The following is a 24,365-nucleotide window of genomic DNA, read 5'->3' on the forward strand; positions in this document are numbered from 1 at the left end:
CCCCGCACCGTGCCACGTGACAGCCCCTCCCCGGCGCTGCGCCCGTACCCCCGCACCGGGCCACGTGACAGCCCCTCCCCGGCGCTGCGCCTGTACCCCGCACCGTGCCACGTGACAGCCCCTCCCCAGCGCTGCGCCCGTACCCCCGCACCGGGCCACGTGACAGCCCCTCCCCAGCCCTGCGCCTGTACCCCCGCACCGTGCCACGTGACAGCCCCTCCCCAGCGCTGCGCCTGTACCCCCCACCGTGCCACGTGACAGCCCCTCCCAGCCCTGCGCCTGTACCCCCGCACCGTGCCACGTGACAGCCCCTCCCCAGCGCTGCGCCTGTACCCCCACACCGTGCCACGTGACAGCCACTCCCCGGCTCTGTGCCTGTACCCCGCACCGTGCCACGTGACAGCCCCTCCCCGGCGCCGCGCCTGTACCCCCCCACCGTGCCACGTGACAGCCCCTCCCGGCGCGCGCCTGTACCCCGCACCGTGCCACGTGACAGCCCTCCCGGGCGCCGCGCCTGTACCCCCGCACCATGCCACGTGACAGCCCCTCCCCAGCGCTGCGCCTGTACCCCCCACCGTGCCACGTGACAGCCCCTCCCCAGCCCGGCGCCTGTACCCCCGCACCGTGCCACGTGACAGCCACTCCCCGGCTCTGTGCCTGTACCCCCGCACCGTGCCACGTGACAGCCCCTCCCCAGCCCTGCGCCTGTACCCCCGCACCGTACCACGTGACAGCCCCGCCCCCGCGCTGCGCCTGTACCCCCCACCGTGCCACGTGACAGCCCCTCCCCGGCGCTGCGCCTGTACCCCCCCACCGTGCCACGTGACAGCCCCTCCCCGGCGCCGCGCCTGTACCCCCGCACCATGCCACGTGACAGCCCCTCCCCGGCGCCGCGCCTGTACCCCCGCACCGTGCCACGTGACAGCCCCTCCCCGGCGCCGCGCCTGTACCCCGCACCGTGCCACGTGACAGCCCCTCCCCGGCGCCGCGCCTGTACCCCCCACCGTGCCACGTGACAGCCCCTCCCCGGCGCTGCGCCCGTACCCCGCACCGTGCCACGTGACAGCCCCTCCCCGGCGCTGCGCCTGTACCCCCGCACCGTGCCACGTGACAGCCCCTCCCCGGCGCCGCGCCTGTACCCCCGCACCGTGCCACGTGAGAGCCCCTCCCCGGCGCTGCGCCTGTACCCCCGCACCATGCCACATGACAGCCCCTCCCCGGCCCTGCGCCTGAACCCCGCACCGTGCCACGTGAGAGCTCCTCCCCGGCGCCGCGCCTGTACCCCCGCACCGTGCCACGTGACAGCCCCTCCCCAGCGCTGTGCCTGTACCCCCCCACCGTGCCACGTGACAGCCCCTCCCGGCCTGCGCCTGAACCCGCACCGTGGCTCGTGAGAGCCCCTCCCCTGAGCTGCGCCTGTACCCCGCACTGTGCCACGAGAGAGCCCCTCCCGGCACTGCGCCTGTACCCCGCACCGTGCCACGTGACAGCCTCCCGGCGCCGCGCCTGTACCCCGCACCGTGCCACGAGAGAGCCCCTCCCCGGCGCCGCGCCTGTACCCCGCACCGTGCCACGTGAGAGCCCCTCCCCGGCGCTGCGCCTGTACCCCCGCACCGTGCCACGTGACAGCCCCTCCCCAGCCCTGCGCCTGTACCCCCGCACCGTGCCACGTGACAGCCCCTCCCCGGCGCTGCGCCTGTACCCCCGCACCGTGCCACGTGACAGCCCCTCCCCAGCCCTGCGCCTGTACCCCCGCACCGTGCCACGTGACAGCCCCTCCCCGGCGCTGCGCCGGTACCCCGCACCGTGCCACGTGACAGCCCCTCCCCAGCCCTGCGCCTGTACCCCCGCACCGTGCCACGTGAGAGCCCCTCCCCGGCGCCGCGCCTGTACCCCCGCACCGTGCCACGTGAGAGCCCCTCCCCAGCGCTGCGCCTGTACCCTCGCACTGTGTCACGTGACAGCCCCTCCACAGCGCTGCACCTGTACCCTCACACTGTGTCACGTGACAGCCCCTCCCCAGCGCTGCACCTGTACCCTCACACTGTGTCACGTGACAGCCCCTCCCCCGCCCTGCGCCTTTACCCCCCCACCGTGCCACGTGACAGCCCCTCCCCGGCCCTGCGCCTGTACCCCCCCACCGTGCCACGTGAGAGCCCCTCCCCAGCGCTGCGCCTGTACCCCCGCACCGTGCCACGTGACAGCCCCTCCCCAGCGCTGCGCCTGTACCCCCGCACCGTGCCACGTGACAGCCCCTCCCCAGCGCTGCGCCTGTACCCTCGCACCGTGCCACGTGACAGCCCCTCCCCAGCGCTGCGCCTGTACCCTCACACTGTGTCATGTGACAGCCCCTCCCCTAGCGCTGCGCCTGTACCCTCACACTGTGTCATGTGACAGCCCCTCCCCAGCGCTGCGCCTGTACCCTCACACTGTGTCATGTGACAGCCCCTCCCCAGCGCTGCACAGGGACCCGATTCCCCAGTAGTGATCCGTCAGCCAATTGCGGGAGCCAGCCAAGCGAGGGCCATGTCCTGGCCTAGTGCTGCAGCCGCTAGCCTGGCCGCTCTTTTGCTGGCCCAGCCCAACCCCCGCATGCCCCCTACCGCAGCTGAGCTCGTCGCTCCCATCCAGGCAGTCCCGCTCGCCGTCGCACAGGTAGTCCCGGGGGATGCACTGCTTGTTGGAGCAGACGGCCTCATCCCGGCGGCAGGGGTGCAGCTCCAAGGGGTGCCGAACCGGCGGGTGCCTGGAGGTGATGAGCCGGGGGGGCGTGGTGGACGGCACCCTCCTGGTAGTGACCATGGGCGTCAAGGGGGTGGTTGTGGGTGTCCGGGTGGTGGCCAGCTGAGCGGTGGTGATGGGCGGGGGTGGGGTGCTCACCACTTCCTGCGGATCTGGGGCCAGACAAAGAGAACATTAGCGACCGGAGAGAAACGGGCTGCGAGCCAGAGCCGGGGGCAGGGGATGCAGCCCTGGGATCTGGGCCAGGCCGGGCAGGGCAGGGCCACCAAGGAAGGTATCTGTGATCAGGAGAGCGAGGCTGGCTACAAGCGGGGCAGCGACCGGGCGGGCGGCATAGGCAGGAGTGGGGTCCAGCCTCAGGGCGGGCACAGGACATTACTTGTTCCCTCCCATCCAATCTCAGCTGCCTGTCCCGGGGCCATGGCAGCATGCTGGGCCCTGGGCTCCTTGCTAGCATGGGGATGCCCCTGGCACATACCTGCTGGGTGGGCCTGTGGGCAGAGCATGCCCATGGGAAGAGCCTTCACAAGACACGTGCCCCCTCCCCAGCCCACTGGCATTCCAGCTGGTGCCCAGGCAAGGGGCAGCGCCTGGCTGTGCCTTGGGCTGTCCTGACAGCTGGCCCTCTGGAAGCCTGGGAAAAGGGTGCCCAGCCCCTCCCCAAATGGCAGCAGGTGGCGAGGGAAAGTCCTGGGGCCCCCGGGCTCCCTACCACAGCCGTGCTCCTCGGAGCCGTCCCTGCAGTCAGGGCTGTGGTCGCAGCGGTAGCCAAGGGCAGGCAAGGGTAAAGGGGGGGAGAGATCAGTTAGTTCCCGAGGCAGCCCCAGCTCTAGGACCACAGGCGCCCGGGAACTCCTGGCCCCTGCAGCCAGAGGCCTCCGGTTCCCAGGGCTCAAGGCAGGTCCTGCTGGGAGCTCGCCAGGCCTCCAGGGCAGTGCCCCTCTCAGCTGGGCCAGCCCCGCTCCTGGGGACAGAGGGTCTCACTCATAGTTCCAGGGGATATTCTGGGTGTGCCACAGCAGGGACTCAGGCAGGGAACTGAGCCGGGGAGAGGCCAGCACCGGGGGAGCTCGCTCAGGCTGCGCAATCCGCTCCCAGGGGCATCGCATGGGACCAGCTGAGCCCGGGAGAGCAGCTTGCGGTGAGCAATCCCTGCCCCGCCGCCCCACTGCAGCTCTGGCTAGAGAAGGGCACGGCCTGGGCAGCAGCGCCACTGAGGACGGGCGGGGGCCCTAGCCCCAACTCTCAGCTTGGCTGCTCCGAGCCTCAGGCTCCCCTCTGCAAAGCACCTTAGGGAGCATGGGGCACAATCCCTCCCCAGGGACGGGCAGGGGGCTCCTCGGGGCTCCATTGCCCATGGCTCTGTGGTCACAGGCAGGGAGGGAGCTGGAAGCTGCTGGGAGGCATTTAACCCCACCAGAGATCCTGTGGGAGCTGAGTGGGGCTCGTGCCAGGATTCCCGGCCATCTCTGTGCTGGGCGGGGGGGGGGGGGCTGGATCTGTGCTGTGAGAGGTTCAGAGGGGAGGAGCTGGTTAGAGGAAGGACAGACGCAGGGGGACCACTGCGGGGGATGGGCTGGCAGGCCTCACAGTCAATGGCCCCGCCCCCACCCATTCCCGGCCCCTACCGCAGTTCAGCTCGTCCGACATGTCGCGGCAGTCGGGGCGGCGGTCGCAGCGGAACTCCTGGTCGATGCACTCCCCGCTGCCGCAGGCGAACTCCTCCCTGGTGCAGGCACGCACATCCGGGGGCACTGCAACAGGGCAGGAGTCAGAGCCACGGGACGCCCAGGCCAGCCTGGGGCAGCGCCCTGGGGGCGAGGGGAGGTGCCACCAGGGTCCCAACCCCTGGGGAAAGCTCTCAGCCCGTGGGCCAGGGCTCCAGAACCAGCCCAGTTCGACCTTGGCCCAGCTAGCTCCTGGGATGTCAAATCCCAGCCAGATGGCTAGAGCTTGACCGCAGCCCCTTCTCCTCCGCAGGCTCACAGGGGGCCCTCAGAGCTCCCCTCACTGCCACCCTGCCCCCAGGGACGCCCTACTCTGCCTCCTCCCGCCTCCCCAGACTTGCGCAGCTGCATGGAAATCCCCTCGCTGCCCCCTGCAAACCCCTGCCCAGCTGGAAACTCCAGAAACCCTGCACCAGAAACCCCGCGAGCTGCATGTTCAGGAAGCAAAACAAGCACTGCACACGGTTAGAGGCAGGCGGCAGGTACACACACCACGGGGCATGTGCCATGTGACACATGCAACGCATGGCAGATGCCATGTGCACACGCCACGCGACACGCCCTGGAGCACACACCCCATGCAGCAGACATGCCATGGCACAGGGCCCACCTGCCCACGGCACCAAGAGAATCCGGTGGATTTGGACTCCTGCCTGGTGGGTCCCTGCATAACCACCCGCTCTGACCTTGGTTGAGTCTGCTGGGCTCAGGTAGGGGTGGGATTGCTTGGGCCTGGGTCTGCGCAAAATGCAGCCAGCAGGGGGCAGTGCAGTGGAGGCTGCCGGCTCACCCCCATTGGAGGTAGTGCCAGTGCTCTGCAGCGCCCCCTCTGGTCAATCCCAGGAGCAGCACAGACAGGCCCAGAGCTCACCTGGTCCAGGAGCGAGGGGAAGGGGGCACGAACCCACAAGTCTCAGCAGGCCTGTGCCCATGGCCAGGGCCGGCTCCAGGCACCAGCGCAGCAAGCAGGGACTTGGGGCGGCCCATGGAAGGGGGCGGCACGTCCAGCTCTTCGGCGGAAATTCGGCGGCAGGTCCCTCTCGGAGGGAAGGACCGGCCGTCGAAGTGCCAAAGAAAGCGGCGCGGTGGAGCTGCCGCCGAAGTGCCGCCGATCGCAATCACGGCTTTTTTTTTCCCCCGACGTTTGGGGCAGCAGAAACCCTGGAGCCGGCCCTGCCCATGGCCCCTGGTTCCAGCCCAAAAGCAGGCGCCCTAGCACGGCCCTGTGTTTCCTGGTGTGGCGGCATTGGGCTGAAAGCCAGTTCCATGTGCCTGCACAAAGGCGCCGAGCCACAGGACAGCATCTGCGCCAACTGCAGGGGGATGTCACCTGCCAGGGCGCCAGCTGCAGGGCCAACAGGCAGGCAGCATCAGCCAGCGGCACCAGAGCCACGCACGGCAGGGCGCCCACAAACACACCTGGCACGGCACAGCACAGCACAGCACGGCACGGCACAGCGCAGGGGAACCTGGAGCCTGCTGCGGGAGCTGATGGGGGGACCAGCATTGGTCTGGGCTCCTAACACCAGCCGAAGGCAGGAGGGCAGCGCCCCCAACACGCTGCGTACAGAGCCCTCCCGGGGGCTGGCAGCTGGCGTGGGAGGGGAAAGGAGCTGCCTGCGCCCTCTCCCACAGGCTGGGCTTCTGGGATTTGAATCTCTCTACTGCCAACTGCTGGGGCAGGAACTGGGCCACCCAGTGCTCGGGGAAGGGCCTGGCACTGGGGGCAGCAGTGGAAGTCTCTTCAGGCCGAAGGAGCCCATTGCCAAAACCCTGCATCCAGTCAGCAGAGGGCCCTCTCGGGTGCAAGGGGCTACAGGGAGAGCAGGGGCTGCCCCCCCCACCCCACCCCCGCTGCCAATCGCACTGCCAAGGCCTCTGGGTTCCCCCTGCACCTGCCACCTCGCCCAACTCACCTGGCGACTCCCTGGCAATGTGGGGAGGCGGGGTCTGGGCTGCAAGTGAATAGAAGGTTAGAGCTGGGGAGGACAGGGCCCCCCCAGGCCTAAGCACAGGCTGCCTGGGGAGCAGGAGTCCCTGGCTCGGGGCCGCCCGGCCCAGCCCTGGCCAGACAGCAGCTCAGTGGACCAGCCAACACTGCCCTCCCTCCCACCTGCCCCGTCTGGCCCCATGGGTGGCAGGGCCACGGCCGCAGCCTCGCAGAGGGAGCAGTGCCCCTCACCTGTCATCTGGGCTGCCAGCGGAACGGCCCCTGCTGTGCCGGGCGCCAGGTTCCAGCGGGGTTTGCTGGGGAACAGACAGGCTAGGGAGTCCAGAGTGAGACCGCAGCGACTGCAGACAGATGGACGGACACAGCCCAGGCAGCAGTCTGGTTCTATAGGAGAGTGACCGGAACCAGTCCGGTGCTGTCCATGCAGGCCAGGCCAGTCTGTGCCAGCCCCTGTGAGGCACACAGGCAGACTGGCCCTGGGACCGTACCATGCCCATCGGGGGCACAGGCCCCACCCCTCACTTAGTCTGTCTATCGCCAGGGCTCAACTGCTGGGGAGGGGGCCTCCCTCCCGCCCACACTGGCAGGCTGCTGCCCCCTTCCCCAGGCCCCCTTGGCACATGCCAGCAGAGCCCAGGGCAGTGAGCCCAGCTGGGCATCTGGGCAGGCTCACTCACCCGCCCCGAGGCGCCGGAACTGGAAGCCCTGCGTGGAGGTGATGTAGGAGGCAATGGAGCCGCTCTCGACGACAGAGTAGAGCACCTCGCGGATCTCCCCTTCGTCCAGGTTCCCCTCTGAGCCCACATCCAGCTCCACAAAGGTATAGCCGTCGATTTCCCTGGGGAGAGCAGGGGCAGGGCTAAATGGGGGGAGGTGTGCGCGTGGGCATGCGTGTGCTCCAGCCACTGCTCCGTACTGGATGGAAGCAGATTCACACGTGTGGGTGGGTCTCCCAATTGGGATCCACCCGTCTCGTGTGTTCCCACTTACCTCCCCCTCAACAGATGATAAAAGCCCTACTACTGCTGTGCTAATGGGGCAGCTCCTTTAGCTCCCACGCTCAGGCCTGTTTGAAACAGCTGCAGTCTATGGGGGGCTCTGAGCCATGACCCCCACCTATCCCCCGCAATGTCTCCAGCTGTGGAGGGCGGGGTGTCTCTTTTTGGGCATGGTGTGCGACTCCCCATGCGCACTCTAGGTAATAATTGGAGATATACCAATCTCCTAGAGCTGGAAGAGACCTCGAAAGGTCATTGAGTGCAGCCCCCTGCCTTCACTAGCAGGACCAATTTTTGCCCCAGATCCCTAATTGGCCCCCTCAAGGATTGAACTCACAACCCTGGGTTTAGCAGGCCAATGCTCAAACCACTGAGCTATCCTCCCGCTCTGGACCCTGGTGCAGGGTGCTTGGGGCACAGCTGTGCAGGGGCATGGTGCTGACAGCAGGGAAAACACCGGCTCTCCGAGATAAATGCACCATGCCCAGGAGAACAGGGGGCAGAGGGGCCTCCATTGCCCTCTCCATGCCATGGCACTGCCAGGGGCACCTCACTCACTTGATGAACACCACGCTGACCACCTGCTCCCCACCAATCTTGTAGTACTCGGACTCCAGCTGTGGAGAGAGGTAGAGAGAGTATCACAAACGGTACCCCACGGCCAGGGGCCTGGGGAAATCCTGCAGGCAGCATGGCCTAATGGTGAGCGCAGGGCACCATGAGCCAAGCCACTGGGGTTCTTCACCTGACCCAGCCACCGGCCCCAGGCCCTTCCCCCACCCCAGACCCTGCCTGGAAAGGGCCTTAGGGCCCAGTGGGCTATGCCCTCTAGAGACTGACAGGCCTCTGGGGTGCCGAGCAGGGGACAGGGTTACTGCTGAGTCTGGGAGTAGCAGGGCCAGCTGCCAGGAAGCTCTCTCGGCAGGACCAGGTGGCAGGGCCGGGGCTCACCGTATCCACCACGGCCTCCGAAACCTCCCGGAACTCCTCCGAATTGGCGTCGTCCAGCTGCGGGCTGTAGTCAATGGACTGGGTGAAATTCACCAGAGCGCGGAAGTAGACTGGGCATGCGGAGAGGAGAGACGGCCAGTGTGAGAGCAGGGCGAGCTGAGCAGGGAGAACCAGCTTTACTGGCTACCTCCAGGGATCACCTTGCCTAGCCCTGAGATGCAGCCGCCTCTGGGATGGGTTGCTGCAGCCGCATAACAACACAGCGCAACAGTTCTAGGGTGGCCAGATGGCCCGGCTTTATATGGACAGTTCCGCTATCTGGGGCTGTATCTTATCTAGGCTCCTATTACCCCCCACCCCCGTCCCGATTCTTCACACTTGCTGTCTGGTCACCCTAGGCAGGACAGGAAGTGAGGAAGACCAGGGTATCCAGCTGAAACCTGCAGGACCCTGGGACACCAGAAGGCCGCCTGCTGGGTTAGGACCTGGCCAAGCCAATGGAGCCAACACCCTTATTCTGACAAAAAGAGCCGAGGGCTCGTTAATGACCAGAAGGGGCAGGACCCTGGCTGTGCAGCGCCCCCTAGTGCTGTGCTGAGGCACTGGCGCTAGCACTGACTGTGGTGGGAGAGCGCCCCCAGCAGCACAGCACAGCACAGCACAGCACCTAGACCCCCTGGGACGACAGCAGGGCAGGGGATGGTGCTGGGGACTTGGCCGCCCATTCAGGCAGAGGGAGCAGAGCCCTGACCTTCTCCCCAGGGCCATAGGGTGGAGGGGACAGGCCCAGCTGGCTCCCGGGCTGGGAAAATCCTCAGCCCCCATTGCAATTCCAGCTGCACCCTCCAGTGAGAGCCAGCCCTGAAGGGGGCCATGCTGCAGGGGCCAGGCCCAGGTGGGAGCTCTGGGCCGGGGGGAGGGGTTTGTGGAGTCCTGCTAACTGCATCCCCAAGCTTCACACCCCCGAGCTTCACACACATGCCGTGCCAGGAGCAGCCCCTGGCTCCCTGCATCAGGCGGCGGCTGCCAAAGCTCATCCCCCACTCGCAGCTGCCCTGCGCTGGGAGCCACACTGCCTGCATCCAGCCGGGGCCCCTCCCAGCACCAGCTGCTCCGCTCCTTGCAGTGAGTAAACAGCAGCCCCGCTCCCCACCTCCCCCAGCCCTTGCAGACAGGCCAGACACCACACAGCTCCCCCACAGGAGCCTGCTCCCAGGCCAAGGAGTCCCTGCAGCCTGCCCCCCAGCAGAGCCCCCCATTGGCAGGGGCAAGGCCCATGGAGCCCCTCAGCACCGGAGTCCCAGGGGCAGGGTGGGAGCTCCTCCAGCGTGTGGCTGCGCTCTGACTGGGCCCCTGGGCTCTCCCCGCTGGGAGCCCCCAGCTGAGAGCAGCAAACGCCCTAGGATGCGGGGCCGAGGGGACACACGGCTCGGCCTTGTCCGAGAGAAGAGAGAGGCTGTGCCAGGGAAGTTACTATGCACTGCCCTGCACGCACGCTCCACAGTACCTTGTCAGGTATCAGTAACACAGCCCCATCCCCCACCCCATGCAATGGCGATGCACCCACAGGCACCAGGGAGAAACTGGGCTCTGCCTGCTTCAGATGCCCCAGTTTGGGGTCTGACACTAGCAAACTACCACCTGGGCACGTGGCAGAGCTGGACAATCTACCTGCTCTTCTCCAAGGAGAAAAAGGCCTGGCATGGGAGACTGGATTCCTGGGTTCTGTTTCCTGTTTGGGGAGGGGAGTAGGGACTAGTGGGTTACAGCTGGGGGGCTGGGAGCCAGGGCTCCTGAGTTCTTTATCCTGATTTGGGAGGACTGTGCTCCTGCTGGAATTCTGCGCCATTGAACAATGCAGAATTTGTGCAGAATTAATGTTCCCCACAGACATTTTTTTTCACGCAGAATTTGTGATTTCAACCAAAATGCTTCCTTTTTCCTCCTGTCTGACCCTAGCTGTGCTGGCCTCCCTCTTACATTTAGGGGTCTACCAAATTCGCAGCCATGAAAATCACATTCCAGACTGTGAAATGTGATCTCCCCAGTGAAATCTGGTCTCCAGCCTCCCAGCTCTGAAGGCAGCACCTCTGCTAGCAACAGCACAAAAGTAAGCCAATACCAGGCCACCCTTACTTTTGTGCTGCTGCTAGCAGCAGTGCTGCCTTCAGAGCTGGGCACCTGGCCAGCCTCCCTGCCTTCATCGTTCCTGTAGCTCTATTGTTACAGACAGACTTGCTGACAGGTATTTTGATAAATTACCAAAATAATTGAAACTGGCCTGATTATTTTGTTTTATTTTGATAAATAAAATATGCAGAATTTAAAAATATTGTGCATAAAATTTTTAATTTTTTGGCGCAGAATTCCCCCGGAGTAGAGATGGGCCGGGGGATCAGTGCTCCTGGGATCTCTATGCAGCTTGAGGAGGGAAGTAGGATCTAGTGGATTAGAGCCAGGGAGGCTTGGAGTCAGTCAGATTCCTGGGTTTTATTTGCAGTCCTGCAACTGGGTGAACTCCTTCCCCCAAGGTGCCTCACTTTGCCCTCTATGAAGTGGGGAGAAGGATCCTGACCTGTTGGGGAGGTTGTGCAGAGCTCTGAGATCCTGGTAGGGATGGGGCAGGCTTGTCGCCATGCCCACTGGCGCTGCCTGCCCCTAGCTTGGTTCACCCCATGGAAGTGGGCGGCCTGTCTGCAAGGAGAGTCTGTTTCCTGCCCTATAGCATGGGGGCTGGGGTGCCAGCAGGACAGCTGCAGGGTACTGGAACCAGCTGGGGGCAGGGCAGGGGGGCCCGGCGAGGCTTCTCGCTATCTCAGGGGCTGGGAAGGATGGAGATGGGCCCTATGTTTCAGAACGCAGAAGCTCCCCTGCAGCTGCCCAGCCAGCCCCCCGCTACCCCCCCCCTTCACAGGCACCCCGCAGCCGCCCGGGAAAGCCAGAGTCTCCTGCAGGCTGGACGGAGCTGCTCCAGGGCTGCTCCCTGGGGTGGTGCCTTCAACATTGGCTCACAGGCCCGCACACAGAGCCAGCGCTCTCCCCATGTTCCAGGGCTGCTTCTGCTCCCAGCCAGGCCCTTCCCAGGCATGGGCGAGGCCGTGCCACCAGCACCAGAGAGGGCGGTGCCAGAGAGCGCTTGGAGCTGGGGGTGGCGGGCCCTGCCTCAAGACAGGGGCTTCCCCCCATTTGCAGCACCCCATTTCACAGCGAGGCGCTGCCAATCCCTGCCTAGGTGCCCCTCCCGCAGCCCAGGGAAGACAGGGGCACTTGTCAGGCACACAAAGAGCCCATTGAAAGTGCCCTGTGACCTCGGGGATGGCGGGCAGCCAGGGGGTGGGGTCACCCCACACACCCTGCCCTCCAGCACAGCTCACCCCAAAGAGCGCAGCCAGGCGGCCGCCAGCCCTTCCTCAGCTCAGGGAGAGGCAGCCTGCAGCTCACGCTACAAAGCCCCTTTTCTTGCAGAGTTGGGACGGGGGTTCAGCCTGAAGCAGGCAACACGTCCCCCCGCTGGTCCTGGCTAACTCCCACCAGCCCAGAGCCCAGCTCTCTGCTCAGCCACTGCTCTGCTTCTGCCAGCCCCTCAGCCTGGCCTCAGGCAGGGCGACGCCCCAGCCCTCCCGCCAGGGAGCTGGGACCTCTTCACATGAGAAATTCAATTCCTGCAGACGCCCTGGGTGATCACTCTCTAAGGTCCCTGTGGTGGGAAGAACATCTCAACAGCCCAACACTGTGGCATTTAATTTCAAAAGGGGGAACCATGCAAAAATGAGGGGGTTCGTTAAACAGAAGTTAAAAGGTACAGTGACTAAAGTGAAATCCCTGCAAGCTGCATGGGCGCTTTTTAAAGACACTATAATAGAGGCCCAACTTCAATGTATACCCCAAATTAAGAAACACAGTAAAAGAACTAAAAAAGAGCCACCGTGGCTTAACAACCATATAAAAGACGCAGTGAGAAATAAAAAGACTTCCTTTAAAAAGTGGAAGTCAGATCCTAGTGAGGCAAATAGAAAGGAGCACAAACACTGCCAACTTAAGTGCAAGAGTATAATAAGAAAAGCCAAAGAGGAGTTTGAAGAACAGCTAGCCAAAAACTCCAAAGGTAATAACAAAATGTTTTTAAAGTACATCAGAAGCAGGAAGCCTGTTAAACAACCAGTGGGGCCCCTGGATGATCGAGATACAAAAGGAGCACTTAAAGACGATAAAGTCATTGCGGAGAAACTAAATGGATTCTTTGCTTCAGTCTTCACGGCTGAGGATGTTAGGGAGATTCCCGAACCTGAGCCAGCTTTTGTAGGTGACAAATCTGAGGAACTGTCACAGATTGAAGTGTCATTAGAGGAGGTTTTGGAATTAATTGATAAACTCAACATTAACAAGTCACTGGGACCAGATGACATTCACCCAAGAGTTCTGAAAGAACTCAAATGTGAAGTTGCGGAACTATTAACTAAGGTTTGTAACCTGTCCTTTAAATCGGCTTCTGTACCCAGTGACTGGAAGTTAGCTAATGTAACACCAATATTTTAAAAGGGCTCTAGAGGTGATCCCGGCAACATCGGTACGGGGCAAATTAGTTGAAACAATAGTTAAGAATAAAATTGTCAGACACATAGAAGAACATAACTTGTTGAGCAATAGTCAACATGGTTTCTGTAAAGGGAAATCGTGTCTTACTAATCTATTAAGAGTTCTTTGAAGGGGTCAACAAACATGTGGACAAGGGGGATCCGGTGGACATAGTGTACTTAGATTTCCAAAAAGCCTTTGACAAGGTCCCTCACCAAAGGCTCTTACGTAAATTAACCTGTCATGGGATAAAAGGGAAGGTCCTTTCATGGATTGAGAACTGGTTAAAGGACAAGGAACAAAGGGTAGGAATTAATGGTAAATTCTCAGAATGGAGAGGGGTAACTAGTGGTGTTCCCCAAGGGTCAGTCCTAGGACCAATCCTATTCAACTTATTCATAAATGATCTGGAGAAAGGGGTAAACAGTGAGGTGGCAAAGTTTGCAGATGATACTAAACTGCTCAAGATAGTTAAGACCAAAGCAGATTGTGAAGAACTTCAAAACGATCTCACAAAACTAAGTGATTGGGCAACAAAATGGCAAATGAAATTTAATGTGGATAAATGTAAAGTAATGCTGTGACGAAATGGGAATGTTCTTAATGTTTTCTCTGAATACGGTGTTGGTGCCTCAGTGTCCCCTAGGCAGTTCTTAAGTATCTAGGTGGTGGGATAAGGGGGTGTGATTGCTGCAAGGGGCCAGTGCACATAAATGCCTGACACCCTGTCTCCTAGCAACTGATGGCCTGGGCCCCTCCCCTGCAAAGGGGCCAACTGAAGGTGTTGGAGACAAAGAGGTCGGGTGATCTCCTGGCCCGGGAAAGGAACTGAGCAGAGGAGGAGGGGCTGGAGGGGGTGTCAGTCTGGGGCAGGCTGGGAACGAGGAGTGAAGTGCAGACGTGGGGGTCTGGCTCGCTGCCCCCCAAAATGGAGCCAGCTGAAGGGTCCCGTTCGCTGTACCTACAAGCTCTGTTTTAGACCCTGTTCCTGTCATCGAATAAACCTCTGTGTTACTGGCTGGCTGAGAGTCATGTCTGACTGCAAAGTGGGGGTGCAGGACCCTGTGGTCCCCCCAGGACCCCACCTGGGCGGACTCGCTGTGGGAAGCGCACGGAGGGGCAGAGGATGCTGAATGCTCCAAGGAGAGACCCAGGAGGTGAAGCCGTGGGAGCTTCTTGCCCTGCAGACAGGCTGCTCCGAGGGAGAGGAGCCTCCCCAGAGTCCTGCCTGGCTTTGTGGGGAGCAGTTCCAGAGCATCACCCGGGAACTCCGTGATAAATGCACATTGGAAAAAATAACCCCAACTATACATACAATATGATGGGGGCTAATTTAGCTACAAGAAGTCAGGAAAAAGATCTTAGAGTCATCGTGGATAGTTCTCTGAAGATGTCCACGCAGTGTGCAGAGGCGGTCAAAAAAGCAAACAGGATGTTAGGAATCATTAAAAAGGGGATAGAGAATAAGACAGAGAATATATTATTGCCCTTATATAAATCCATGGTACGCCCACATCTCGAATACTGTGTACAGATGTGGTCTCCTCACCTCAAAAAAGATATTCTAGCACTAGAAAAGGTTCAGAAAAGGGCAACTAAAATGATTAGGGGTTTGGAGAGGGTCCCATATGAGGAAAGATTAAAGAGGCTAGGACTCTTCAGCTTGGGAAAGAGGAGACTAAGGGGGGATATGATAGAGGTATATAAAATCATGAGTGGTGCGGAGAAAGTGGATAAGGAAAAGTTATTTACTTATTCCCATAATACAAGAACTAGGGGTCACCAAATGAAATTAATGGGCAGCAGATTTAAAACAAATAAAAGGAAGTTCTTCATGCAGCGCACAGTCAACTTGTGGAACTCCTTGCCTGAGGAGGTTGTGAAGGTTGGACTATAACAGCGTTTAAAAGAGAACTGGATAAATTCATGGTGGTTAAGTCCATTAATGGCTATTAGCCAGGATGGGTAAGGAATGGTGTCCCTAGCCTCTGTTCGTCAGAGGATGGAGATGGATGGCAGGAGAGAGATCACTTGATCATTGCCTGTTAGGTTCACTCCCTCTGGGGCACCTGGCATTGGCCACTGTCGGTACACAGGATACTGGACTAGATGGACCTTTGGTCTGACCCGGTATGGCCGTTCTGATGTTCTTATGTAGGTGGGTCCCAGACCCCACAGCTGGCGCCAGGGCCCCAGGGGGAGCCTAGGGTGTGGCTGGCTCCGGCCTGCATGGCTTCTAGAAGGCCAGATGCTGAAGCTGTTTAGGGGCCTGCGGGGATGGGGATTTCACTTGGGTGCCTTGTGAGGAGGTGGCCCGCTCCTCCCAACCAGTGCCAGGCCAGGCACCGAGCTGGGCCTGCTACCCAGCTCCGCAGGCTCCAGCATGAGATTCTGGCCTGGAGCCCCCTACCACTCGCAGGACGGGTGCAGCACAATCAGGGGCAGAGCGAGCTGCCCTCCCACATTGCCCTGCCAATGTGCTCCAGGGTGCCCCTCCGGGGTCCACTGCCCAGGGGAGGGACCAAATGTCTTTTCCAGCCCAGGAACCCGGGAAAGCAGTGCCAGGGCCAGATGCTTTCTAGTAAAACCCACCCTGCCCTGGGTCCCTCACAGCAGGCACAGCCCTGGCCCCTAGCCTTGAAGCTCACTGCGCCTGGGCCACGGGCTCAGGAGGGCAGCTTCAGCCCTGCCCTAGCTGGGTATGTGCCCTTGTCACCTCCCACTGGCTACCCATGGGCACCTGGGCACAAGGGCGAGAATTCAAGGGCTTTCACGTCAGACTGTGTTGCTCTCTGGCTGTACAAAAGCTGGAGTGGGCACCCGGGGGTAAAATGGGAGTGGGCAAGCAGAGGTTGCCCGTGGGAAGCCTTGCGCCAGCAACACTGCCCTACAGACATGCCCAGTGGCCCCAGGCAAAGCACAAAGAATCATGCCCACAACCCCCAGTGCCAGGCCTCGGCAGCTGCGTCCGTACCCGGGCACGGGGAGTGGCACGTTGGGGGGCCCTGGGCCTGCTGCAGGAAGCCCAGCCGGCTCCCTGGCTTCCCCAGAAGCCACTTTCCCTCCTTGTAAGGAGCCCTCGTTCCCGGCTGTGCTTTGTTTGCACTTGGCTGGGGAGGGAGATGGAAAAAATGCTTCAGGCTGCAGAGCCCTTGGCTTCCTGCTGCTGCGTCCGGCTCCGGTGAGTCAGCCCCTCCCGGCGCCCGCTCTGTGCTGCAAGGAGCTGGGTCAGACCTGGCTCCCAGTGACCCAATGGAAGGCAGAGTCTGCCCTGGAAATCGCTCCCCTCCCTCCAGGGCCCTCCCTCACCGCACGGTGCCTGGGACCTCTGGAGCTGTGGCAGGCTCCTCTAGTGGGGCAGGGCATGTGGGGGGGTGACACACCCAGCCAGGCGCTCACGCTCAGCACGGACCCTGGGGCTCTCCACTGCTCCAAGCTCACTGCCCCGGGGAGATCTCTGAGCTCATGAGCCCAGCGAATGCCCCTGGCAGGGGGCAGGGGGGCCCTGGTATTACCCAGCTCAAACACAGGGGTGTGTCCCAGAATCAGGATGAGGTCTGGGGCCACAGTGCCCTGATCCCGGCCAGCCCCGTGCAGGTGGGGGCCGGGGGCACAGTGCCCTGATCCCGGCCAGCCCCGTGCAGGTGGGGGCCGGGGGCGCAGTGCCCTGATCCCGGCCAGCCCCGTGCAGGTGGGGGCCGGGGGCGCAGTGCCCTGATCCCGGCCAGCCCCGTGCAGGTGGGGGCCGGGGGCGCAGTGCCCTGATCCCGGCCAGCCCCGTGCAGGTGGGAGCCGGGGCACAGTGCCCTGATCCCGGCCAGCCCCGTGCAGGTGGGGGCCGGGGGCACAGTGCCCTGATCCCGGCCAGCCCCGTGCAGGTGGGGGCCGGGGGCACAGTGCCCTGATCCCGGCCAGCCCCGTGCAGGTGGGGGCCGGGGGCACAGTGCCCTGATCCCGGCCAGCCCGTGCAGGTGGGGGCCGGGGCACAGTGCCCTGATCCCGGCCAGCCCGTGCAGGTGGGGCCGGGGCACAGTGCCCTGATCCCGGCCAGCCCGTGCAGGTGGGGGCCGGGGCACAGTGCCCTGATCCCGGCCAGCCCGTGCAGGTGGGGCTGGGGCCACAGGGCCCTGATCCCGGCCAGCCCCGTGCAGGTGGGGGCCGGGGGCACAGTGCCCTGATCCCGGCCAGCCCCGTGCAGGTGGGGGCCGGGGCCACAGTGCCCTGATCCCGGCCAGCCCCGTGCAGGTGGGGGCCGGGGCCACAGTGCCCTGATCCCGGCCAGCCCCGTGCAGGTGGGGGCTGGGGGCACAGTGCCCTGATCCCGGCCAGCCCCGTGCAGGTGGGGCCGGGCCACAGTGCCCTGATCCCGGCCAGCCCGTGCAGGTGGGGCCGGGGGCACAGTGCCCTGATCCCGGCCAGCCCCGTGCAGGTGGGGCTGGGGCACAGTGCCTGATCCGGCCAGCCCCGTGCAGGTGGGGGCTGGGGCACAGTGCCCTGATCCCGGCCAGCCCCGTGCAGGTGGGGGCCGGGGGCACAGTGCCCTGATCCCGGCCAGCCCCGTGCAGGTGGGGGCCGGGGGCACAGTGCCCTGATCCCGGCCAGCCCCGTGCAGGTGGGGGCTGGGGGCACAGTGCCCTGATCCCGGCCAGCCCCGTGCAGGTGGGGGCGGGGGCCCCGTGCCCTGATCCCGGCCAGCCCCGTGCATGTGGGTGCCGGGGGCCCAGGGCCCTGATCCCGGCCATCCCCGTGCAGGTGGGGGCCGGGGGCACAGTGCCCTGATCCCGGCCAGCCCCGTGCAGGTGGGGCCGGGGCACAGTGCCCTGATCCCGGCCAGCCCGTGCAGGTGGGGCCGGGGCACAGTGCCCTGATCCCGGCCAGCCCCGTGCGGGTGGGGGCCGGGGCCACAGTGCCCTGATCCCGGCCAGCCCCGTGCAGGTGGGGGCCGGGGCCACAGTGCCCTGATCCCGGCCAGCCCCGTGCAGGTGGGGGCTGGGGGCACAGTGCCCTGATCCCGGCCAGCCCCGTGCAGGTGGGGGCTGGGGGCACAGTGCCCTGATCCCGGCCAGCCCCGTGCAGGTGGGGGCTGGGGGCACAGTGCCCTGATCCCGGCCAGCCCCGTGCAGGTGGGGGCTGGGGGCACAGTGCCCTGATCCAGGCCAGCCCCGTGCAGGTGGGGGCCGGTGGCACAGGGCCCAGATCCCGGCCAGCCCCGTGCGGGTGGGGGCTGGGGGCACAGTGCCCTGATCCCGGCCAGCCCCGTGCGGGTGGGGGCTGGGGCCACAGTGCCCTGATCCCGGCCAGCCCCGTGCGGGTGGGGGCCGGGGGCACAGTGCCCTGATCCCCTGCAGCACTGAGCTGTGCGGTGATGGTTTCTACTCTCCCCTCTCCTGGCTGCCGTCCGAGCGCCTGACAGCTCTGACTGCTCCCCACATTCTCTGCCCTCCCCTTTTACCCAGCAGCCAATGGGGCCGTCCTACAAGGGCACTTCAGGCAGAGCTGAGACTGGATCTTAACGTGACACCCAAGCTCCCCGCCAGAGCCGAACCCAGGAGTCCTGATCACCACCTTCCACATGCAGGCGCCTGGCCAAGTGTTACAGCCTGGCTAGCAGCTGAGCCCCGGAGCGGCAGCTACTCCTGTAGCTCGAGGACTGGGGAAGGCTTCCAGCCTACCAGCAACCCACAGTGGAGAGATCTGCCAACTGGGGTAAGGAATAAACTGTTTTATTTGTAACAAACACGCAGGCCTGCAGCAAGGGAACCGGCTCTGCTGCTAACAGCCATGGGAGCCTGTCCCTGATGGGGCGGCCCCGGTGCCCCACACTGAGACCCTGCTCCCGCAGGCAGGATGCTGCTGCCCCACGATGCCAGCTGCAAAGGAACCACAGGGCTGGGGTGGTTCCATCTCAGCTGCTTCTCAACAGAAAAAGGGTTTCAACTAAATGAAATTTTTCACAAATAGCATCAGCTTCCTGCAGAACCGGATTTTTTGTCCAAAATCCCCCAAACCCACAACAGTTCAATTTGGAGAGGCCGACGTGGTGCCGCCTGAGGATTGTAGCTCGGATGCCTCGTTGTCCCCGTTCTCCTCTATGGGCCAGCTCCCTAGCTGGACTATAGCTCCCATGATGCACCATGGCTAGGGACTTCCATGTTGCACAGTCTCTCTGCACCAAGAGGGGAAATCACAGTGCATCATGGGAGATGTAGTCTGACCAGGAGACTTGGCCTACAGAGGAGAATTGGAGCTTGATAGAGCCCAACCACAACTCCCATGAGGCACTGCGACAGCAATTCTGAATTCAAATATTTTGGCATTCACATTTTTATCAACATGCTGAACTTTTCCATTGACCCCCCTCCCCAGCTAGCCAGCCTGCGCCCCCCCCCAAACACAGCCTGGGCCCCCAAGCCCTTCACTTACTGAGCGGGGCCTCATCATCCGGGTCAGCCACAGTCATACCCGCCAGATGGGGCTGCCCTGCTGCACCCGGTTGGGCTGCATCCCAGGAGCAGGAGGAGGAAGAAGATGGAGCACGGAGAGGGACAGGACAGGGGAGAAGAGAGAAAGATGGGCAGTTACTGAGAGAGAAGAAAGAGCTACAGCCGAGGTCATGCAGGGCCAGAGCCAGCAACCCAAGAGACAGGCCCGATGCTACTACTAAGCAGAAGAGGAGCCACGATCTGAGCCAGGCCATCGCCGCCACACGGTGCCACGCTGCCTCCTACCGTCACCGCCACACGGTGCCACGCCACCGCCACACAGTGCCATGCTGCCTCCTACCATCACTGCCACACGGTGCCACGCTGCCTCCTACCGTCACCGCCACACGGTGCCACGCTGCCTCCTGCCACCACCGCCACACGGTGCCATGCCACCGCCACACAGTGCCACGCTGCCTCCTGCCATCACTGCCACACAGTGCCACACTGCCTCCAATGGTCACCGCCACACGGTGCCACACTGCCTCTAACGGTCACCGCCACAGGGTGCCACACTACATCCTGCCACCACCGCCACATGGTGCCACGCTGCCTCCTACCGTCACTGCCACACGGTGCCATGCCACCGCCACACGGTGCCACGCTGCCTCCTGCCACCACTGCCACACGGTGCCACACTGCCTCCTGCCACCACTGCCACACGGTGCCACGCTGCCTCCTACAATCACCGCCACACGGTGCCATGCTGCCTCCTACCGTCACCACCACACGGTGCCACGCTGCCTCCTGCCGTCACCACCACACGGTGCCATGCTGCCTCCTGCCACCACCGCCACACGGTGCCATGCTGCCTCCTACCATCACTGCCACGCGGTGCCACGCTGCCTCCTGCCACCACTGCCACGCGGTGCCACGCTGCCTCCTGCCACCACCGCCACACGGTGCCATGCTGCCTCCTGCCACCACCGCCACACGGTGCCATGCTGCCTCCTACCATCACTGCCACACGGTGCCACGCTGCCTCCTGCTGTCACCACCACACGGTGCCATGCTGCCTCCTGCCACCACCGCCACACGGTGCCATGCTGCCTCCTGCCATTACTGCCACACGGTGCCACGCTGCCTCCTGCCACCACCGCCACACGGTGCCATGCTGCCTCCTACTGTCACCGCCACACGGTGCCACGCTGCCTCCTGCCACCACCGTCACACGGTGCCATGCTGCCTCCTGCCACCACCGCCACACGGTGCCATGCCACCGCCACACAGTGCCACGCTGCCTCCTACCATCATTGCCACATGGTGCCACGCTGCCTCCTACCGTCACCGCCACACGGTGCCACGCTGCCTCCTGCCACCACCGCCACACGGTGCCACACTGCCTCCTACTGTCACCGCCACACAGTGCCACGCCACCGGCACATGGTGCCTCCTGCCACCACCGCCACACAGTGCCAGGCTGCCTCCAACCACCACCGCCACACAGTGCCACGCCACCGCCACATGGTGCCTTCTGCCACCAGCGCCACATGGTGCCATACTGCCTCCTACCGTCACAGCCACACGGTGCCACCCCGCCTCATACCATCACCACCACATGGTGCCACGCTGCCTCCTGCCACCACCACCACACGGTGTCATGCTGCCTCCAACCGTCACCAAGCCAGGGCCTTCACAACCCCAGTGGCCAACCCTGCCCCCCGTCACCATGCTTGCACCCCAGCCCCACCCCCGCTGCCTCCCCCTGCTCCTCTCCCTTGCTTGTGCCACCCATGAATGGAGGCCATGCCCCAGGCAAGGCACAGAGATATGCCCACTCACACCCAACCCGGGTAACTCCCCTGGCGTCAGAGTGGATGCAGGCCCCATTCTGCCCCCCACCTCCCTCCAGGCTCAGTTCAGATTCTCCTACAGGCCCCGGGCAAACAGGCAGCGTTGTCAGGCCTGTTACAAGCTGCCCTGCCTCCCCCAGCCCAGCCAGGCGAGTGAGCGCTATGTGTGATGCACAGCATGCTGCCCTCCGGGCATCTCAGCCCTGTGGCCTGAGCACACCCAGGACGTGCCAGCCCACTGGTGCCCCCCAGCAGGAAGCCGGACTGCTCTATTGCTGCTCTTTGACTGCAGTTTCAGCCCCGCCCACTAGCACCCACCAGCTCCACCCCTTACCCATTGACAAGTGTGTGACGCTCGGCGTCCGGCTGGTGGACAGCAGCATGTCGGGCAGTGCGATCCCACTGCCGTTCTCCCCGCTGCCGTTGCCATCTGGAATGGAAGCAGACAGAACAGGGGCCGTGAGCTGCAGCCGCGGCGTAGGGCTCCTGGCAGCACCGGCTCCCGAGGGCCGGCGGGGGTAGGGCCAGTCGCCCTGGGCAGTCACGCCAGCGAGGAAAGGACCAAGCCCCATGCAGGGCTCCAGGCCATCTCCCTGGCACTGAATACCCACCGCTCTTGTGAGGGACGGCCCAGGACGGCCCCCGCTCAGGACTGACCGTTATTGCACCGGGCATGGTGCCGGTTCAGAAGTGCCTGCCCACGGGGAGCTCGGCCACCCGCTGGGGGGGCCTGCACGGGGGCATCCGAGCCTGTCCTGCCTACGGCCGGAGGGGATGTCCCTGCTGTCTGACCCTGCCGGCTCATGGAGCCCCAGGGCCACCCGGGTGGGGGCTGGAAGGACAAGAGTCCTGCAGGGCCCCAGAACCGTTACACAGCACCTTCAGCACTTGGCAGCAGGGGGCGCTAGATGACGCTTTAACACATTTCTGCACATTCACATCTGTACACGCCTGCACACACACTCACACACATTCACATCTGTACACGCTTGCACACACACTCACACACATTCACCTCTGTACACGCCTGCACACACACACACACACACACGCATGCCCGTGCATGTAAGCACAAATGCACATGCATGCCCACGTGACCCCTCGGTTTACTCTCCTGCTTACATCACTAGATCCTGAAATGCAAGCGGGCGGGTTACACACTCGCACACAGGGTCCACACACACTCAGCCCTGCTCTCCACTGCGAAATCTCTCTGTATTACAGCCGCAGTTACACTGAGCTAAGCGCCGGGGCAGGCAGTGCTGGGTCGTGGAGGTGGATTAACTAGGTCTCTCTGGTCGGCTTAGAGCGTCTTCATTAAAGGGCTCCCGTGGCACAGCTGCACCTGCACCAACGCAGCGTTTTAAGCACAGACCCGCCCGCGCTCATGCACCAGCCACCCCCAGGGCTCTCTAAGGTCTGGATTTGGGGCTCTCTGGCCCAAAGGGGCGTCAGGGTCTAGCTCTGTCGGGCAGACAGGGTTAACAAGCCTGCTCTGAAGGGGAGTTTGATGCCTGCTCCCAGGATGGAGCCCAGCACTGCAGGCTGCCGAGGACGGATGGCAGCACTCAGGAAAGGTTGGGCTGCCCCTGTATCCACTGACCCCTCTCCGAAGCGGGGCAGCCCAGCACTTCCCCCCAGCACATCGGGGCTGCAAAACCCCTGCCTGGGTGGGAGCATTCGCCCCATGTCCCCAGGGCGCTGGGGCACAGGGGACATGAGAGCAGCCGTGCATGTGGGGGCCACAGGAACTGGCCCTGTCCCACTCTCAGCAGGAGCAGGCGCTGTCAGCACAGATCTCGGAGCCCAGGCCGGGGAGGGCACGCTGCAGCCTTGCAGCCCTTACCTCCTGAGGCTTCATCTGCCAGCATGTCTTCGTCATCGGAGAGATCGGCGTCACTCCACCAGGGTGTGCCCGCTGGGTCAGACTCTGTGTCCTCAGGGAAGGAGGCTTCGTTCAGCCCCTGGGCAGCATGGGAGACCTGCCGGAGAGAAGCCCAGACAGCATCGGTCAGTGGCCAGCCCTACCTCTTGGCAAATCAGAACCCAGGCTGGATCAGCACCCAGAGCACCCCTCATGCATGGGAGTTTGAGGGTGAGGCAGGGTTTGAGGGTGCCCCCGGCACCCTGCCCTAGTGCCCCCAGTGCTCCCTTGAGCAGGGGAAACTTCAGGGCTCTCTCTCTGTAACAATGCTCCAGGGGCCAAGCAGTGCTGGCAGGAACGCAGTCACTCCCTTGGCACTCAGTGCAGCCACACGGGCTGGGTGGCACTGTGCAGCTGCCGGGGTGCAAGCACACCCCAGGCCAGACAAGGCTGCCCTGGCCACTTGGCTTTGCTCCACCCGGCGTTGAGCGCAGGAGGCGACACCGGATAGCGCCCGTGCCCCTCTGTTGGGCTGCTCTGCGATTTACAACTGTGCTGCATTCTGCCCTGTGTCTGACCCACACTCCCTCTTTGGCCGCGTGCAGTAGGGGATTAGCAGCCTGCCATGGAGGGAGGGCACTCCCCGAGAAGCTCCAGGGACCAGGTGAAAGAGACAAGCACCCTTCTGAGCCATTCAAATGCAGGGAACCCCCTGGGACTGGCTCAGAGATCGGCAGGTTAAAAATTCCCAGTGGGAGCCACCAAGGTCCAGGCAGCAGCAGAGCCCAGCGAGTGATGGCTGCCTGAGGGGCAAAGGGAGCAGTAACAAGCCAGGTGCAATGGGACCTGAATAACGGAGTGCAGGAATGGATGCCCCCCAGATGCCAAACCAGACACCAAACTCCCTTTAAATCAATTGTACAAAGGAAAAATAGGTTGGACCATTATGCCATGTGTAGAAACCTGGTTCCAATTAGTCTCAAGAACATAAGAATGGCGATACTAGGTGAGATCAATGGTCCATCTAGCCCAGTCTCCCGCCCTCTGACAGTGGCCAATGTCAGGTGCCTCAAAGAGCAATTATTGAGTGATCCGTCTCCTGTCTACCACTCCCAGCTTCTGGCAAACACAGACTTAAGCACACCCCGAGCAGGGGGTGGCATCCCTGCCCAACCTGCCTAATTGCCATTGTTGGACCTGTCCTCCATGAACTTATCTCATTCTTTTTTCAGCCCAGTTTTACTTTTGGCTTTTGCAACATCCCCCAGCAAGGAGTTCCACA

General features: G+C 63.2%; 1 protein-coding gene across 6 annotated transcripts in view; it reads right to left on the reverse strand.

Annotated features, from left to right (window-relative positions):
• Positions 1-23,193, reverse strand: part of HSPG2 (heparan sulfate proteoglycan 2) — a 164,102-nt gene extending 140,909 nt beyond the window's left edge. For 5 of the 6 annotated variants that reach the window (XM_039508941.1, XM_039508937.1, XM_039508940.1 and 2 more), the window contains exons 1-8: positions 23,066-23,193; positions 21,554-21,649; positions 19,368-19,442; positions 8,370-8,479; positions 7,977-8,035; positions 7,098-7,258; positions 4,371-4,496; positions 2,604-2,894 (exon numbers count right to left, since the gene is read on the reverse strand). In XM_039508941.1, the coding sequence (XP_039364875.1) occupies positions 2,604-2,894; positions 4,371-4,496; positions 7,098-7,258; positions 7,977-8,035; positions 8,370-8,479; positions 19,368-19,442; positions 21,554-21,649; positions 23,066-23,090 (943 nt within the window). In that variant the 5' untranslated portion in view covers positions 23,091-23,193. The remainder of the gene's footprint in view (positions 1-2,603; positions 2,895-4,370; positions 4,497-7,097; positions 7,259-7,976; positions 8,036-8,369; positions 8,480-19,367; positions 19,443-21,553; positions 21,650-23,065) is intronic. The other variant, XM_039508939.1, reaches the window with a different exon arrangement.
• Between the last annotated feature and the right edge of the window lie 1,172 nt (positions 23,194-24,365).

This window comes from Mauremys reevesii, linkage group 21, assembly GCF_016161935.1.
Source record: "Mauremys reevesii isolate NIE-2019 linkage group 21, ASM1616193v1, whole genome shotgun sequence".
In the NCBI taxonomy this organism is placed as follows: domain Eukaryota; kingdom Metazoa; phylum Chordata; order Testudines; family Geoemydidae; genus Mauremys; species Mauremys reevesii.